The sequence below is a fragment of the Pollachius pollachius genome (genome assembly GCF_949987615.1).
Source record: "Pollachius pollachius genome assembly, chromosome: 14".
NCBI classification, from domain to species: Eukaryota; Metazoa; Chordata; class Actinopteri; order Gadiformes; family Gadidae; genus Pollachius; species Pollachius pollachius.
In genome coordinates, this window is record NC_136947.1 from 12,320,999 (window position 1) to 12,340,822 (window position 19,824).

Sequence of the window (19,824 nt, forward strand, 5' to 3'; positions counted from 1 at the left end):
TCCCCTGCGCATTATTTAGGCCTAATTCAAAATGTAATTAAAACTGATAATGTGATAACTGGTCGATAATGTTACATTTGCTGAGTCGATCTTCTAATAGCTTTTTGGGGCATACACTCAGACAATAAAAAAAATAACATAATGCTTCATTAAAGTAAAAGTAAATTCATTATGAATTAAGAAGGTTATTGATTGAAGATAGATTATAACACAATAAAACAATAGTAAGACACTCGAAGCATATATTGTTACGTACATAAATAATACATTATTGTATTAATAGCAGATAGCCAATTCTAATTCTAATTGAATATTTATTTTTCCATTTCACTTTACAAAGAATGTTCTCTGTAACAAAATATTGGTAAAATTTTTCCGATCTAAAATATGACTGACATGTCTAACATGAAAAGTGAAATTAAATATGGCGGATCAGGGCAATGTATATAATTGGTAAAATAAATACTAAAATGAAGACACTACAATTTGTTTGTGTGGTGGTATACCTCGTAACCTTGAGAAAAACGGATACGATCTGGCTGCTGTTTACAGGTTAATTATCAGTGTTGTGGTTAGTAAGATGAGGAACTGTTTTGTGCTTGGTCATTAAAATGTGCTCAAAACATGTTTGCGTGACATCAGCGTCTCCGCTGGTGTCTCTAGCCCGCAAGCCTTAACCCTGCCCAGGCTCTCCCATGCTGAACGTCTTTAGGGACTGATGCTGTTGATCTTTCACACATCTACAACCAAAACAGCACAACACACACACTTGACCTTTCCCACACACACCCCGCATACAGACAGACAACATGCATACATGTATACAGTGCATGCCATACTCAAAGAACATTTGTACACATAGTCTATTGTATCATCGTCCCCGGCAGGAATTCCTCCTATTGGGTGAAACTACTCTGTAGTGAGGTCAGGGGACAGGAGCCTCACCTGTCATGGCTGACCATAGGTTCCACCAAAAGCCCAGGTCACATGACATGGAATCCGGTTGGACGACTCCAGGGAGGACGGATTACTGTCATCTCTTCCTTTTTTATTTCATCATCTTCTCCTTAATCATAATCTCTCTTCTCCGGTAGCCGTTTTTGGTTTACCTTCCAGGCATCAATAAAGCTTTGCTTTCTGAGCATGCAAACAATCATATGCACACACACACACACACACACACACACACACACACACACACACACACACACACACACACACCATCATCATTCATAATCTTCTTTTACTCCTTGATCTCTGTTGCTATCAGAAGTCCCTGACCTTATCTGCAAGCCAGTCGGAGGATGTGTCCGGTTTTTCATGTAATATTGACTTTTGTCAAGGAGTCTTTACAAATGCTGTGTTATGAAGAGATGGAACGCTTCAAGCGTATTTACCGAAAGCAGCACATAAGAGACAGACATGGATTTAGTCACACATTTCATACATCATACTGCACTTTTGGTCCATAGTGCATAATCCATTATGTAATATTAACAAACCATTGTGGAAAAGCTATTGATACTGAAGAAATCCATTAGATATCAATTCCATCATTGACCGTAAGTGAACTTGAAGAGCTGTTTATGATATCAGTTATCTCTTGCAAAAAGGTGGAGCTTAACCTTAATTGGACTTCCTTAATAGATAAAGGTTCAATAAATAAAGAAATGTAGAAAAACAATCTACAATGATCCGCAGTTCTGTGGAACTGCAGGCTGTATATGTGTAGGATGACATGTAAATATACAGGCAGTCATAATGATATTCTTGTCAGCAGTTTCTAGCTCTTATGTGTAGGCCGTTAGATCTACATAGGGTCCCCTACCACAGAACGTATTAAACAGGCCCTATGCTATTGACTCACTCTGTGATTGTCCTCACCGCTGCTCAGTAGGTCTTCAGCGGTCTTCAAAACTTGACTCATTTTCTTGACAGGACAGTATCAGATATCTCCTACTCTCTCTCCCCCCTCTATCTCGAGCTCTTCCTCACTCTCAGTTTTTCTTGAGGCAAGCAAAGCTAAAACCCTGGTTTGCATTGCGCAGTGCGAGTGAAAATACAATGTTTCAGGTGATGCATCATTGCGTCTTTGCTATTTCATTGCTGCCTTCCACCTTCGCAAGTCATAGTCGTTGTCTGAAGTGAGGCGTCATCACCTTTTGAGTCACAACGCTCAAGGACATGGTACTACAAAGCCGTGAATGGATCGACGTTGGACCGAATCACAAGTAAGTTCATAAATTATGGGGTGGTGGATGGAGATGGGGAAATACAATTAAAAAAGAAAAATGAACTGTGTTAAACGTCAAGCACAACATGTTGCAATGTAAATTCCTCAACTCCATTGGAAACGGGACACTGATAATTAGCAACGGTCGCCTGAAATGTCGTCTTGTAGTATGGGCCTACAAGTTGGCAATATGTTGACATCATAGTCTGTCACAGTCGCCTGAGATGTAGGCCCCTAAAATGCATAGCCTTAATTGATATAATAAAGATCTCTGCATAGTATTATATTTTAAATTGAACTACAAATTGTAATTGAGCATAGGTCCCAAATTAAAATGTTTGATTAAAGTGTTAATTACAATTTCTAATTATTGTAGACGAGAGGGGGTTATTAAATTGACCATTCCATTTGTAAGTGATGTACATTACATAGGCAATGTAATGTACATCACCCCACACACACACGCACGCACGCACGCACGCACGCACACACACACACACACACACACACACACACACACACACACACACACACACACACACACACACACACACACGCACACACACACACACACACACACACAAATGTTGAAACTGCTGTTACACCGCTTGATGGGCTCACGATGACGCAACGAAACCTAGTAATCCTTGGCTTTGATGCTCTCTAGCGGTCAAATCTCCAAAGCGCATATTTCATACTTCATTGGATGCCAGTTTACGACGTCACACAGACGAACAAGGAAATCAAGGTGGAACATATTCTGTTTTATCCGCTGCATTGTTTCACTGCTTTCACTGATACCTGGTACGTTTTGAGCTAGTTATTCTGTCGCATTACTTAATGTCTTCTCTCTGCTAGCTTGTATTAAAAACGACCTGGTTAGCTGATATTCCTGCACATTAACTTTGGCTTCTTGTTCCTTAGAGAAAACCATGAGTGATCTTCCGATTAACCCCTTGGTTTTGATTGGCGTCGGATCCAGTTTCGCTTTCTCTGGATTGTTTTATAATTTATACCAGGCCAAGAAAGAAGAATTGCGAAAGCTAAATGTATGTGTAGGCTTAAGGAACCCTTCACACAACCCACAAATACAAAACGAAACCACCGAAAAATAGTAAACATACTCATGTATTCATTACTTTTCATTTCAGGAAATACCCATTTTCAAACCAGATGAACATTTGTTTAAATTACTAAAGTCAGCTACACGGAAACGATTCCAATACATTGCTGTAGAAGGTAGGGCTACATCATGTTTGCACCCTTTTTACATCCATGATATGCACATGTACCGGTTTGCCTTGACCTGTGTTTGGTTTGATCATGAAGGTCTGGTCCAGCCAGATGGGGAGCCGCTGGCTAGCAAGTTTGTTCCTCGAAGCTTCGGGGTTGTCCAGAAGATATCAGAAGAGGAGCACTGGGAGTACTGGAACTCTCTGTCTAAAACCTGGTAACATCCACACGCAGGAAGACGATAACATGATCTACTATCACCTATTAATGGCGGATTACCAGCCTAAGGGTTCTGGGTTTGACCCCAATGGCCTTAGCCTACCTTTAGGCAATGGGCATCATTGAGCAAGATGCCTTAACCCCTACCTGCTCATTGGTTAGGGTTTTTTATAAAATGTTTCTGAAGTCGCTTTGGATGACACTGTTGAACAACGTTATAGAACCTACTCATTCAGCTGAATATTATTTAGCCGTTTAGAAGATGCTTTGATCCCAAGCGACTCTGGTGATACGTGCCATTAATGAGCAGGTAGGAAACTAGGGCCTCCCGCCCAGGGTTACCTACAGGTATCTTCCTACCTGTAGGTAACCCTGCCTCCTACCTGTAAGTAACCTGCCCAGGGTTACCTACAGGTAGGAAGCTACCTGTAGGTAATCCTGAGCAGGGGCACAACCTTTTCAGTTATGAGTCGACTTTGCTCAACATTTATAGACCTGCCCTCGTCGAACCCTAACTCAACCCTAACCCAACACTAGCTCACATGAACTCTAACTCACCCAAACACTAACAAACATAAACACTCACTCTAGGAACTCGCGGAAAACCAACCGGACGCAGACCAGCCACGCGGTCCCCTTCAGCCTGGTGGCTCCAGGGGGCTACACCTCCCCCAGCGACGGTGACGTCTACGTGAAGGTCCAGAACCCCCTGGAGGCCACGGGCCTGGACCTGGACCGGGTCCACTACCGCGTGCGTCGCGCCGCGGAGGGGGGCTTGTCCGGCGCGGTCCTCCAGGGTCTGAGCGGCGAGAGGGCGGTGGCCAAGGAGGAGAGCGAGGAGATGCTGCGGGTCGGCGCCACCGTCACGGGCTTCGGGGAGCTGGTTCTGGAGGCTGACGCGGGGGGGAGGGCGATGAGGCTGCAGGCGCCGCAGGACGGCCGTCCGTACATCTTGGTTGCCACGGACTACAAGAGCTACTTGGCGCGGCACGAGAGCTCCGCCTCCATGTGGAAGACGCTGGCGGTGGCGTGCGGCGCCGTCGGGACTACAGTTTTGGCGGGAACACTCTACAACCTCCTCAAGAAACACGACGATAAATAGACGGTGATATTTTTATTAATGATCTGCACTTCGTGGGATTCGGCAGGCAGCCACGCCTCGGCTGGTTGTTGAAATGAGTGGGATGAGGAGGGCTGTTCAGATAAGACGTGCCTATTGTGAGTAGCCAATTATGTTTATTTAATCAGGGGTTAGTCAGGTGTATTTTCGCCAGTTTATGTCTTTAATTAATAAGTGATTCTTGCTGAGAATGGCCTTGTCTGAGATCAACCGGTAGAGCAAGGGACTACCCCGGCCAGGGGAAGGGGTTTGACTGCCATTGTATGCACCCACACACTGTTGTGAGGCTTTGGATAAAAGCGTCCACCAAATCGCTGATAATGTCAAGTACTGTATTCATTCCTTACCTCATACCTTATTCCCATAACAAAATCACTAGGATCCCAGACCTGGAGCCTGTGTCTGATTGCATAGTTCTTCTCAATGATGTCTTCTGAAATAGTACAGTATATTTTTATACTAATTAACATACTTTGTCAATAGATACATTTATCTATTGATAAACTTCACTATGGAAGAATATAACATGGTGATGGTATATATTTCTGATAGGTATGGTTAAACTATGGTGTACCCTGTAAGAGTGTTAAATCCAAACATTACGAAGGGTTACTTGAATTTAAAGGGAATTCCATGATTAAAGAAAAACATGACATGAAAACGTCTGGGGCCTAGAGTGCATGTTTATGAATGTGGAGTTCACTTTAAGTTAAATTTGAAGTCAATTAGTCTATGCATTATAGGCCTTGGAAGAATGTAACCTGTGTTTAATGTAGGCCTAATGCAAACCTTATAAAGAAACTGATAATGTAATAACTGCTGATGGATAATTGAATGGCTTTTGGCATGTTGACAGTATTACATTATGCTTAAGTTATTACATTATCGAGCAAGTACATAGTTGAGCCTTAATAGTGTAATAATTGTATTACATTATAAAACAAGTCAAATCATTATGAGTTAACAAGGTTATTTATTAAAGGTCGAGGTAACACCACAATAGAACATACGCAGGAAACAATAGGCCTATATTTATAGGTATAGGTTATGTATTATTTGTATACACAAATAATACATCATAGTTGCTATATGCCATTTGAACACACGCACACGCACACACACGCCCAAATGTAGAAACGCCTACCTATTTATTTGGTGAATTGACCGCTAGAGGGTAGCAAATCCACAGATGGATTTGCTACAAAATCCACAGATGGATTTGCTACCTAGGTTTCTTGGCGTCATCGTCAGGATTGTCAAAAGGTCTATTCATATATTCCAGTGGATGACTGTGAACGAGTTTGTTTGTCTCCTTGTGTTTTTACAAAGACAAATAGTGAATAAAGTGGTCTGTTTTCAGATTTGTTTACCTATAAATCGTTGCATGTTAGAACCGGTCCCCTTTCACTGATACAGGTACGTTTTGAGCCAATTATTCTGCGGCATTATTTCAGGTCTACTTTATTCTAACGTGTATTAACAACTACCTGGTAAGCTGATATTCCTGGACAGTAACTTTTGCTTCTTGTTTCCTCAGAGAAAGCATGAGTGATCACCCGATTAACCCCTTGGTTTTGATTGGCGTGGGATCCAGTTTCGGTTTATCTGCATTGTCTTGTCATTTTTACCGGGTCAAGAAGGAGGAATTGCGAAAGTTAAAAGTATGTGTAGGCTTAAGGAACATTTCTACAACCCACACAAAAAGTAGAGACTTGTTTGTGAATAATAAACAAAACGTTGTCATTACTTTTCCTTTCAGGAAATACCCATTTTCAAGCCAGATCAACATTTGTTAGAATTACTAAAGGCATCTGCCCGCAAGCGATTCCCATACATTGCTGTACAAGGTGAGGCTACAACCATGGATGCACCCTTTTTACATACGCCCATTTAAATAAGGAAATTAGATTTCTGCCGATAGGGGTCACTGTATCAAAACAATAGTTTGATGCGTCGTTTGATGACGTGAGAAGCTGGAAACTTGTCTTCTGAAATATATCTGACATTCCTCAGGCAGGTATGAAATTGCGTAACGTAACGTGAACCTGCTAACTAACCTTTCGATGAGCAACTTCTCCAACAGCTGTAGATGTTATGTAGGGAATTAAATCGTGGTGTAGCTCAATGCGGTAATCGGTTGTCAAAACAATCATACAAAAAATACTTTATAAAGTTTTTATGTGTTTTCGTATTTAAAAAAACTAAAACAAAAAACGGCCCACGTGGCTGGCATGGGACACTTTTTAGAGAAGTACAAGCTAGATCGGTATAGAAATATAACAAATTCAATGGTTTCCCTGAGGGAGGTTAAAGGGCAGATAACAAGTGTATAAACGTGATTCCAATTGTTTGAAAATTTTGGCGAATGTAAGTGCACAACTCCACAAAATACAGGGCTATTCTTTTTCAGATATTTGAATGTAGAAAGGTTACATATTAGGTCTTTGATCAACCTACAAGTTATAAAGCGTTCAGGTTTGACTTAAACTGTGGTTTGATTATGAAGGTCTGGTCCAGCCAGATGGGGAGCCGCTGGCCAGCGAGTTTGTTCCTCGAAGATTCGGGGTTGTCCAGAAGATATCAGAAGAGGAACACTGGGAGTACTGGAACTCTCTGACTAAAACATGGTAACATCCTCAGGCAGTCCATAACATGATCTACTATCCCCTTTAAATGGTCAGGGTAGTCTAGTCATGGGTTGTTTCCTGCCAAAGTGTTCTGGGTTTGAACCCCAAAGTTCTAAGCCTACATAAAGGCTAGACTGGAGAACATCCCGACCACCTGACCTCACGTTCGTTTCGATACGGGGATCAGTCTGGACCTTTAGGCGAACACAACGAATACCAGAAATTACAATGTAATCAGGGGTTAATCAGGGGTCAATCAGGGGCCGCGTGGTTATTGATTACGTAATATACAGGTCCCAGCTGGCAAGACAGTGATGGCGTCTTCTGAAGCAAAGAGTGGTAACTTTAACATTATTTAAGTAAAACAGCCATCACTGCAGTTATTTCAGAAATAGACTCAATTACAACTATTCAATTGTAGCTGCAGGCAGCAATAACCGGTGTTAAGCACGGAGCTGCGCCGGAATTTTGACAATTTGGGAAAATTAAATAAAAAAGTGAATTCCGTGAGAAAACTGCTGGAGGGCGCTTGATAGGCTACAGCCATAGTCCAAACTATTCCAAATCCCTCAGTGTGAGATTGTGCCCCCTATCAAGCCAAAGCGTCCCTACTGCTGGAAGTATTCAGCCTAGCGATTGTAATACTTGCACTTGGTTCTATGAACATCTTTACTGTACCGACAGTGATATATTGTTTCACTTCTTATGACAAATGTACTTATTGTAACAAATACACTTATTGTAAGTCGCTTTGGATAAAAGCGTCTGCTAAATGCCCTAAATGTAAATGTAAATGTAAAGTATTCAACCTATGACAGTGATTTTGTGTCACGCAATTTCTCAGACCAGACTACTGGAGGAAGCTGTAAATTAGACCAGCCCATTACAGCCAATGTTGACCAGGCAATGAAATTCCATAGAATCTAACTACGAACCTCTGGAATTAGCACCAAACCAATGGGCCATTGGGCACAGGGGTATATGTTTGAGAAGTGGGCGTTTTCTTAGGAAAGGACATAATGACTTTAACTAACACAAACACACTAACACAAACACTAACTACACTAACCCTAACTCACCAATGACACTTTTCAATTAACACGACCTTACTTCAGGGACTCAAGGAGCACCAACCGGAAGCAGACGAATCACACGGTCCCCTTCAGCCTGGTGGCGCCAGGGGGCCACACCATGGGCCACACCACCGCCGGCGGCCACGACGGCGTCGGCGACGTCTACGTGAAGGTCCAGAACCCCCTGGAAGCCACGGGCCTGGACCTGGACCGGGTCCACCGCTTGCGCCACGCGGCGGAAGGGGGCGTGTCTGACGCCATCCTCGAAGATCTGAGCGGCGAGAGGGTTGTCGCCAAGGCGGAGAGCGAGGAGATGCTGCGGGTCGGCGCCACCGTCACGGGCTTCGGGGAGCTGGTTCTGGAGGCTGACGCGGGGGGGAGGGTGATGAGGCTGCAGGCGCCGCAGGACGGCCGTCCGTTCATCCTGGCGCCCACGGACTACAAGAGCTACGTGGCGTGGCATGACAGCTCCGCCTCCCTGTGGAAGATGCTGGCGGTGGCGTGTGGCGCCGTCGGGACTACAGTTTTGGCGGGGACCATCTATGACTTCCTCAAGAAATTATATAGACCTTGAGATGTTATTTTTGGTGGGTTTCCAACCCAAAACGGTGTGTGGGAGGTTGTTGGTTGTGAATGAGTTGGATAAGGAGGGCTGTTCAGATAAAAGGTGCCATTTATTAGGGTATTTCAGCGGTTGATGTATTCCATCAATAAGTGATTCTGGGTGAGAATGGCCTTGTCTGAGGGAAACTGGTAGAACATGGGGTCATGGGATTAACACGGCCAGGGGAAGGGGTTCGACCCCATTGTATGCACCCACACTGTCTCATAGTTCATCATGATGGTGTAACACAGGGTTTCACTGTAGAATCATAGTACAGTATATTTTTGTAATTATTTAGGTATATGCTCAATAAGTAAATGTAGTATTTTGTGAACATGGTGTTCATGTGATTTTATTTTCCTGTCTTCTTTATTACAAACTTAATAATTAAGGAATTACAGGGTGATGCTATATTTTTCTGATACGGACGTTTTAACTGAAAACAAGTTATTACAGGCCTTGTAATAACTGATGATGGAGACCTAAAACAAACCTAAAATGTAACCTAATGAAGGCATAATGCCAAAAAACGATAATGTGATAACTGGTTGATATTATATTAAATTTGCTGAGTGGATAATGTAATAGCTTTTGGCATATAGACAGTAATACATTATGCTTGTTATTACATGATCAAGCAAGTACATATTTGTGCCATTAAAGTGTAGTAATTGTATGAAGTGAATTCATTATGAATTAACAAAGTTATTGATTACATTGTCACAAGACAATACAACATGTAAGAAGATCGGATTAAAGGACTCTATAATGCCGTCAGTTTGAAATAAATGTATCTGCATAGCAGTTCATTTTAAATTGAACTACAAATTCAAATTAAACATGGGTCTGTAATTAAAGTCAAATTAAAATGTTTGATTAAAGTGTTCTATTAACGTTTTCCAATTATTGTAGACTAGAAAGGGGTTTAAAATATGCAATTGCAATATGCAATATTCAATCGGTATGTTGTGATGCATTATAGGCTATGCTATGAGGCACGCACACTTTAAAATGTTGAAACTCCTAGTTACACCGATGACAGCTTCATGATGACACAACAAAACCTAGTAATCCGCTGCTTTGATGTCCTCTAGCGTTAAAATCGCCAAAGCGCATATTTAGTTTTCCATTGGATCCTAGTGTACGACGTCACTCAGACAAACGACGTGAAACATTGTCATGTTTTTATCTTGTTGATTTTTAAGCTGATGTTAGTCACCCTTCACTGGTTAGCTGATATTCCTTCACATTAACTTTGGCTTCTTGTTCCCCAGAGAAACCATGAGTGATCTTCCTAACCCCTTGGTTTTGTTTGGCATCGGATCCAGTTTTGCTTTCTCTGGATTGTTTTATAATTTTTACCGGGCCAAGAAAGAAGAATTGCGAAAGATTAAAGTATGGGTAGGCTTAATGAACACTTGACACAACCCACAAATACAAAAGGAAACCACTTGCTTGTGAATAGTAAACATTCTAATACATTTCATTTCAGGAAATACCCACTTACAAACTAGATCAACATTTGTTAAAAATACTAACGTCATCTACTGGCAAACGATTCCAATACATTGCTGTAGACGGTAAGGCTACATCATGCTTCCACCCTTTTTAAATCCATGATAAACACACATTTAACCACACAGGTTAATAAACGTACTGGTGTGACTTGACCTGTGTTTGGTTTGATCATGAAGGTCTGGTCCAGCCAGATGGGGAGCCGCTGGCCAGCGAGTTTGTTCCTCGAGGCTTCGGGGTTGTCCAGAAGATATCAGAAGAGGAGCACTGGGAGACCTGGAGCTCTGACTCTAACATGGTAACATCCACACTCAGGCAGTACATCTACGATCCCCTACTCCTCAATTGGCAACGGCAGGATAGGCTAATCATGGGTTAGTATTTTGCGGATTACCTGGCAAAGGGTTCTGGGTTCTCACTGTAAATCGTTATGGATGACAATGTGTCATTATTATACATTGTGTCATCAAATACATGTCCATATTTACACATATAATACATGACACGTGACATTAGGAGTCTAGAGAGCCTCCTGCTCAGGGATGCCTACTTGAAGGTCGGCATTGACGCACTGAACCTTTTCTGGTAGGGGTCAACTTTACTAAACATTTATAGACCTGCCTTTGCTGAACCCCAACACATGAGCCCTGACTAACCCAAACACTAACGAACACGAACACTAACTCCAGGGACTCACAGAGCCCCAACCGAAAGGAGACCCACCACACGGTCCCCTTCAGCCTGGTGGCCCCGGGGGGCCACACCACCACCGGTGGAAGCGACGGTGACGTCTACGTGAAGGTCCAGAACCCCCTGGAGGCCACGGGCCTGGACCTGGACCCGGTCAACTGCCAAAGCAGCTGCGTGGTAGAGAGGGGCTTGTCGGCTGCAGCCCCTCAGGATCCGAGCGACTCGAGGTTCTTCTACAAGTCGAGGACAGAGGAGATGCTGCGGGTCGCGCCACCGTCACGGGCTTCGGGGAGCTGGTTCTGGAGGCTGACGCGGAGGCGGGGGTAGGGTGATGAGGCTGCAGGCGCCGCAGGACGGCCGTCCGTACGTCCTGCTGCATACTGACTACAAGAGATATGTTTAGCGGCACGAGACCTCCGCCTCCATGTGGAAGACGCTGGCGGTGGGGTGCGGCGCCATCGGAACCATCTATTTGGCGGAAACCCTCTACGACCTCCTCCAGAAACACAACGATAAACGATAAATAGCCCGTGATTTCTTTTTAATGATCTGCCTTTTGCGGGTAAAGTCACCCAAAACGGTGTGTGGGAGCCGTGGCTGTTTGTTGAAATTAGTTGGATGGACCAGTTGATGTAAACAATCAATAAGAGATTCTAGGTGAGAATGGCCTTGTCTGAGGTCAACTGTTAGAGCAAGGGACTACCCCGGCCATACATTAGTTATAATGGCAACCAAAATGATTTAAACCTTGATAATACTGTATTCATTCCTTTCCTCGTACCTTATCCCCCATAAATATATCACTAGGATCCCATGTCTTGAGCTATGTGTCTCATAATAATTATAATAGTGTCAGACAGGGTTATATTATAATATAGCTCTTACTTATTTAGCTATATCTTCAATAAGTAACTATGATTTTTCCAACATGGTGTTCACATGAATGTATTTTCCTCCTTTATTGAAGAATAACATGGTGGCGTTAAATATTTCTGATAGGAATGGTTCAACTATTTTGTATCCATTAAGACTGAAAACAAAACATTTCAAAGTTCCCGTAATTTAAAGGGAAATTCCATATTTAAAGAAAAACATGACATGGCATGAAAAGGTGTAGTCTCTCCTGGATTGAGTGGGCTACCCAAAGAAGCACCCCAGAATCAAATATCAATGAAGGTCACAATGATGCACACCGCTGCTTGCTAGCTTCTACAGTTTAGTGTAACAATGCATGCCCAAACTCAGGCCTATAGCCATACTGCTGTTATCCCATGTTGTGTTTCGTCGAGTGCCAAATTTGATTCAGTCAATCGGGATTGTTTCTACCTGGATTGTAGTTTTCTTTTGACAGTGTTAAAAACATGAAATAAACTGAATGACTACATTTCCCACGGTGGTCTCCTATTTATTTGGATAAAGCCATTCCCGGAGCACACGCCTGTGCCCTGTCGTGACACTGTGTGATATATTGCATCTTCTCTGGATCAGGGAAGAGTTGAGTGATGGCCAGGAAGACCTCCACACCAGAGGAGCTCTCCCCCGCCCCCATCTGAATGCCCATAAACAGTCTTTCAGATCGACGGTTTCTTCATCAGCGTCATTCGTCTCCTGATGACTCGTCCTCAGCCTCCTCCAGCCACTTGATGAACTTCTGCAGCTGGTTTTAGAACCAAGGATGAGAGGGGACGTCAGGGGTTCTGTTTCTCGACTGTCCCTCTGGGTTAGCTAGTCGTTGGTTTTTAGATGCATGTGAAGTGTGCCTTCAGTGTTACATTATTCAACACCTCAGTGTTATTAGATATTATGGTACCTACCATAATATTCTGAGGGTACCTACACCCTGGTTCTGAGGGTACCTACCCCCCTGGTTCTGAGGGTACCTACCCCCTGGTTCTGAGGGTACCTACCCCCCTGGTTCTGAGGGTACCTACCCCCTGGTTCTGAGGGTACCTACCCCCCTGGTTCTGAGGGTACCTACCCCCCTGGTTCTGAGGGTACCTACCCCCTGGTTCTGAGGGTACCTACCCCCCTGGTTCTGACGGTACAAACCCCCTGGTTCTAAGGGTAACTACCCCCTGGATCTAAGGGTACCTACCCCCCTGGATCCAAGGGTACCTACCCCCCTGGATCCAAGGGTACCTACCCCCCTGGATCTAAGGGTACCTACCCCCCTGGATCTAAGGGTACCTACCCCCCTGGATCTAAGGGTACCTACCCCCCTGGATCTAAGGGTACCTACCCCCCTGGATCTAAGGGTACCTACCCCCTGGTTCTTGCGCAGCTGCCGGCCCTTGTCCGTGGTGGCTCCCTGGGAGAACCAGCGCATGATGAGCTCCTCCCCCAGGATCTCCAGCTGGTACATGCTCATCAACACCTGGTGACCAACACGTCAGATCCGTTACTACGGTGTCTCCACAGTGACCCACATTTTGTTAGGACATATCTGGGACTGGTTAGCATGTAGGGGGAGGCTCTTGGCTCAGTCTAATAGTGCGCTAAACACGGTCAATACTCTTTGGAGTGATCCAGGTTCAATTATGATGTGTGATTCTAAGCTACATGTCAAACAAACTATCAAAGCTTTCATTAAGCCTTCATGACGTTTCTCTGCCTTTGAGAACACACACACAAAGACAGAGAGAGAGACAGAGAGAGAGAGACAGAGACGGAGATCGTATGGGTCCTGACCTTGATCATGGCCGGCCAGTGTTTCTCCTGCTCCAGGAAGTGTTCCTCAAAGGCTGACAGACAGTCCAGGTGGTCCTGAGCCTTCTTCACGTAGTTCTTAAAGAGCGGCGCCCACCTCTCGATCAGCTGAGGGTGGTGGAAAGAGGGGATGAATGAGGAAAAGGGATTCATCCATCAAGTCTACCCTGTGAGCTTTACTGCACAGTATTCGACTCTGCTGAGTGGTATAGGAAGGCACTCTCGGAAGGTACTTTTGCGGTCAAGAGAACATATTGTGCACCTCATATCAAATCATCTTATTAATAAAGTTGAAGTTATCAAGTTATAATTTGGTCCTTCAGCAAAAATAATCGTGACATAATAATAATAATTATTATAATAATAACTTAAATGTATATAACCCTGGGAATAGGGAGATAGGCTGGGGGGGGGGCAGATAGGGCGTGTCAGAGAGGGGGCAGAAGGGATGTGAAGTGGTACGTTATTCCATAGGGTACGGGCAGTTGCACAGAAGGCCCTATCCACATAAGACATGCCAGTAAGAGGATGGTGTATGGCCGCTTGTTCAAGGACGCCCACAGGTTAGACTGTGTACACGGGGGATCTAACCCAGTACCCTCCTGCTGTGAGTCTAACACTCTGTCATAAGGCTCCGTCAGTACTCACGGGCAGAAGGATGGTAGCATACTGGGCCGCGGAGAGCTGTACCCCCTGCTGTTGCTGAAAGGGGAACTCCAGCACCACCCTGGTCAGCATCTGCATCACTTCCTTCAGGGTGATGTTATAGGCGTACCTGGAGACAGAGAGCTCGTCAGGCTAGCTGTGGAGCCAACATGGCAGATAGTGGCGAATTGTATTGCAAATGGGGAATGAAGCGTGTTGAGGCCGTTACTTCAGGGAGTTGACCTCCACCACCAGGTTGTCACAGCCGATGTTCTCCTCCAGGCCTCGCTGGAGAGTTCCCAGTACCTCCAACTCAAACACTGCACCGGGGGGGGAGGGGAACTCTATTACCCAGGATACCCCACTCAGGGAAGAACTAAACACTAAACCAATAACTTAGGCAACTACAGGAGCAAAGGTACATTTCCCATCGATAAAAAGAGAACATATTTTAGACAACTTAAATCCTAAAGTTATTAGGAAAAGCTATTTATGCCAATGGGCGACGGTACCAGAACCACAACCAGGGAACCCCCCCACATCTCTGTAGAGGTGTATCCAGGGCAGAACAACCCCCTCACCTTTGACATCGTCCATCTCGGGGGAGGGGATGACAGGGTCGTCGGGGTCGTCGGGTTCGCTGGCCTCGCTGTCGCTCTCAGGGTCAGGGTTCAAGACCAAACCTGGAACAAAGGGCGGACTGTCAGAATCCACATCTACAGTATACATTATATATTATCCGTTTCATTGCTGTAAATGCATTCTTGACGGGGGGGTTCTTCCTAGGCTTCCCACATCTCACCCCAGAGGCACTGGGACAGCTCCTCGTCCTCTGTGTCGTCCAGACTGCTGGTCTTCCACACGAATCCCTTCCCCTCCGCGCCAACCTCCGCTGGGTTAAACCCTGGACAGAACCAGGCAGTCCAAGAAGGCCTCATTAGCTTCTGGACAGGGAGAAGGATGCATGCTGCGTATATGTGGCACTTGTCCAGCCATATGTCACCCGTTTTACATATTTACAAACATATATACTATTTATATTTAAAAACAAAAAACACTACAAAAGATACGCTCAGGGACTTGTTTAAAGCTCGTTCTTCTGGGAATTTTCGTAGGATCAAAGGTAGTGCATTTGGGGTCGAAAATGGAGCCCTTCATAATAACATGGTCATGTTATTATGAGGTACTTAATTGTGCATCTACAGTAGCTGCTAACATTGCTTTACATGGGGAATGGGTTAGCCTAGCGATTGTAATACTTGCACTTGGTTCTATGAACATCTTTACTGTACCGACAGCGATATATTGTTTCACTTCTTATGACAAATGTACTTATTGTAACAAATGCACTTATTGTAAGTCGCTTTGGATAAAAGCGTTTGCTAAATGCCCTAAATGTTAATGTCATTAAAGTGGGTTTGATGGTGGGCTACTGGATATTAAGCCAATGAAATATCGGTTTAAGGAGTTGGATGTCTCACTCAAGATAATCTCAATACTACCACCAGGGGGAGACCCCAGGATATGGAGACACTGACCCCTCTCTCTCCTGGCACTCAACGTTAAAGGGGTGATATCATGCCACCAGGTGTGAGTGAGGTAAGCCTTATTCTGTATGATTGATAGAAGCATCACAATCTATCAATCATACATCTAGGTGGACACTCCCACTTGTCATGTCACTAAAGCGCAGGAAAAGGCAGATTTTCATCCGGCTTGTAATGGCTAATCACACCTGGTGGCATAATATCACCCCTTTAAAACCTGACACATACCCTTCTGCTTGTTCTTCTCTTTACTCTGGCTGGCGTCTGCGTCGCCATCGCTGAGGAACTCATCGTCGTCTTCCTCCTCTTCCTCATCTGGGTGGTGCATGGAGACCACCGTGCCGTCCGGTAGGGAGACGTCCGGTCCGATCACAACCTGCACACACGAACGGTACATCTATAACCTAGAATCTGCATCCATGAAGTTGTCCTGATGAAAAAGTGACGCATGTATTTGTACACACACACACACACACACACACACACACACCTTTATTTGGCACTCTATGAGACCGCCTATATTTAGGGTGCTCTGTGAAGGCTAGGCTTACGTTGTAGGCCAGGACACACTGTTTGTTTAGCTGGACCCCTTCCCTGATCTCCACCCGGTCACAGACCACTGACTGGCTGATCGTCACGTTCTTGGAGATGGTGACGTGGTTCCAAACGTAGGCACAGTCCAGGGTGACGTTGTCCCCTGTGGACGATAGAACAACACACATTCATTCATATCCATTCAATCATTAAGCATACGCTTTTACCACGGGGCCTTGTAGGGATTTCTGAAGGATTCTGAAGGATGCTTATTGAAAATTAAATGGCCATAAAAATAAAGAGATGGGGGACCACTTTTCTTGTGACAAAGCCTAGCCGAATCCCCCCGGCGCCCATTATCCATGACAGCCTTTTCGCGTGCACACCTATGCTGCAGTTCCTCCCGATGACGCTGTTTGAAATGTGACAGTTGGCCCCGATGCTGGTGCCGCAGCCGATCAGGACGTTCTCCACCATCTGGCTCCCGTGGCCCAGGCTCACGCCGGGGCCCCGGTACACGTTGTGGCGCGAGTGTGTGCACGGCGGGCCCTCGCGGTCCGTGAAGTTGGCCTCCGGCGTGAGCGGGTAGATCCAGCGCCGGATCAGGTCCGAGGACACCGAGTCGTACATGAGCAGGTTGGAGACGCGAGCACCGTAGCCGTCCTTGGTGACGTGCATGTGGATCTGGTTGCCCAGGATCTGTGGACGATTAAACGGATGATGATGGTGAAGAAGAAAAGAGCAATAATAAAAAATAAACCACTTGATTGGTCCAAGCAGAAGAGTCTGTCTGGACCAATCACTGAGTCATCAGTTGACATTTTACAATCACTGAATTTTTGTTTAATTAATAATTGGATTAACTTTGACTTCTGTACCTCTTCGTTGACCAGCATCCCTCGGACAAAGTCGTTCCTGGTCTGGTAGTCGAAGTTGTCAGTGAAGAGCTCAGCCACCTGAAATAGAAACGGTAAGAAACAGGACAGAACATGAAGCAAAACAGGTGTAGCCTTAACAGACTGCAGCACATGTAGCACTCAGCCTTTATTGACCTACTCAGGGGCTCTTACAATTCTACAGAGACACCCATTAACTAGCTCATTAGAAGCAGTTAGGCTAACACCCTATATCTGATGGGAGACCGACATTGTCCCTGCATCTGGTACAGGGACTCCTTCAGCGTGTCTCTAGACCTCCTGTATCTGGTGGGACACTGACCTGTGGGGAACAGATGCTGATGTGACAGTCCAGCAGGTCGTGTCGGATCTCAAAGTCCTCGCTTCCGTTGTGGAAAATATTCTGGAGAGTCAAAAAGAAAAAAGGTCACCAGTCAGCCCACAAACTAAAACATCACTTTACCATATCATAAAGGGCCTGCTGCTTCACATCCAGTTCATTCACCATGGGGAACTGAAGCTTCTTCAGTCCCTGTGTCTTTTGGTAGTGCAGGACTCGTTGGCTCTTGGTGTCCATGGCGACGATGATGTCGTCCTCCTCGCAGCGGGACTTGTGACCCGGCGACGACTCCTTGAAGACCATGGTCATCACCGAGATATTCTTCTCCACCTTTCTGCGGTGCCTGGAGTATAAGGAACACTTAAATTGGTCTATGAACCTTTTTAAATCGAGGTGGGAAAGTAGCCTTGAAAGAATAATTAGCCTTGTAAGAAAATATGTTGACAGGGAGAGCCTAAACTACTTTGGTTAAAGTGCCCTAAAATATCCAAATGATTATTAACGATTTAAACTATCATCCTTCGGTGGAGGATAGTGTAGGGTTGGCATTGGAGTCTTATTCATGTGGCTCTGGGTTCACACCCCAGTGTCTGCAGCCAAACCTTTAGGCGACCAATAACCTGTTTACGAAAACATCAATAAAAAGTTCCTTTGGATAGAAGCATCTGCTGAATGACTAAAGAGCAAAACAAGAGATACAAGAGTGGTTTACTTGTGCTCCTGCAGGGCCTGAGTGACGTCAATGTTCGACACCACATCTCCGTACACCAACACAAAGTCATAGCGAACGAGATTCTTGGCATCCACGTCCCTGAGCACATCGCCTAGCGAGCGGTAGAGGTCAGAGGTGATGATGTGGACTGTGTTCGGGGAGGTAGGACGACACCACTTCGACTTACTGTCGGGAGAGATGGATAGACAGATGATTCAACCATTATATTACATTATGCACCACGTCAAAAATATGCAACTTATAAACCGTGATAAAGAGGTTTGATTGAAGAAACGCATGTGTATAACACTGACTTTATGGATATATCATTGAGGGATTTATCATCATCATGGATGAGATGATATATGCCGTACTTACAGCAGGTGCTCCTTGATTTTATGGGACATCCAGCAACAGAAGACAAATGTTTCCTGCACCCCAGTGGAAGTCAGGAACTCCAGTGTATAGTCGATCATAGCCACATTTCCTAGTGGGAGTAATGCCTGCGGATTTTAAAAGTTCGAGTAGTATTTATCAATAATGTTAATATCAACATCCATGTATTGAAACCGGGAATTCTATAATCCGGTAAATCCAATTCATTACGGTCTAGTAAATAATGTATTAGGGTTTATGAGATTTTAACCCCAACCTGTCAAGAGGATACAGCATGCTTACTAGTGTTGCTAGCATTAGCATTAGTTAGCTTGTTCGGCTATCTATCTAGAATACCTACCCTTGGCTGGTCTTTGGTGATCGGAAAAAACCTCCGGTTGAAGCTGTCAGCAATAAGAACAGCCTGCAGCGGCTGTTCCTCTTCCTCCTGGTCATCGGCACCCTTTCTGCAGCCTCCTGAGCGACTTTGTTTTCCTCCTTTACCTGACATCTCTGACAACTACTTCCAATGTTTCGTCAGATTGATAGACGGTGGCTCTGTCTGGACAATTCTAGCGCAAACAAGTTGCTATTGTTTTGTTTATCGTAGCATAGTAAACTAATGTAAATGTTATTAATCGTATTTAATGCGATATTATAATACAATAAAGTATATTATAATGCAAATAAACATAATGTAATGATGTAAAGTATGGAATGAAATAAGTTTCAGTTTTCAACCGGTCCACTTTAAA

General features: G+C 44.6%; 2 protein-coding genes and 1 pseudogene across 3 annotated transcripts; 2 read left to right on the forward strand and 1 right to left on the reverse strand.

The window, feature by feature from the left end:
• Positions 1-2,919: 2,919 nt before the first annotated feature.
• Positions 2,920-9,878, forward strand: mul3 (mitochondrial E3 ubiquitin protein ligase 3). Its single transcript, XM_079750607.1, has 9 exons — positions 2,920-3,037; positions 3,158-3,282; positions 3,385-3,472; positions 3,563-3,683; positions 4,277-4,783; positions 6,343-6,466; positions 6,565-6,652; positions 7,312-7,432; positions 8,548-9,878. Exons 2-9 carry the CDS (start codon positions 3,166-3,168, stop codon positions 9,077-9,079), a joined length of 1,698 nt encoding a protein of 565 aa, XP_079606733.1. The 5' UTR covers positions 2,920-3,037; positions 3,158-3,165; the 3' UTR covers positions 9,080-9,878.
• A 429-nt stretch (positions 9,879-10,307) lies between these two features.
• Positions 10,308-12,698, forward strand: LOC307085747 (mitochondrial ubiquitin ligase activator of nfkb 1-A-like; annotated as a pseudogene). The gene is made up of 4 exons (XR_013812820.1): positions 10,308-10,504; positions 10,602-10,689; positions 10,804-11,002; positions 11,365-12,698. The product of XR_013812820.1 is annotated as a mitochondrial ubiquitin ligase activator of nfkb 1-A-like (transcript).
• Positions 11,742-19,747, reverse strand: eif2b5 (eukaryotic translation initiation factor 2B, subunit 5 epsilon). The gene is made up of 16 exons (XM_079750881.1): positions 19,431-19,747; positions 19,073-19,197; positions 18,695-18,880; positions 18,148-18,325; positions 17,965-18,045; positions 17,625-17,702; positions 17,133-17,445; positions 16,764-16,909; positions 16,441-16,588; positions 15,468-15,569; positions 15,247-15,348; positions 14,895-14,985; positions 14,669-14,795; positions 14,003-14,128; positions 13,578-13,688; positions 11,742-12,971 (listed from the first exon to the last, which is right to left on the reverse strand). The coding sequence occupies exons 1-16, from the start codon at positions 19,578-19,580 to the stop codon at positions 12,912-12,914; spliced, it is 2,124 nt and encodes a 707-aa protein (XP_079607007.1). The 5' UTR covers positions 19,581-19,747; the 3' UTR covers positions 11,742-12,911.
• Between the last annotated feature and the right edge of the window lie 77 nt (positions 19,748-19,824).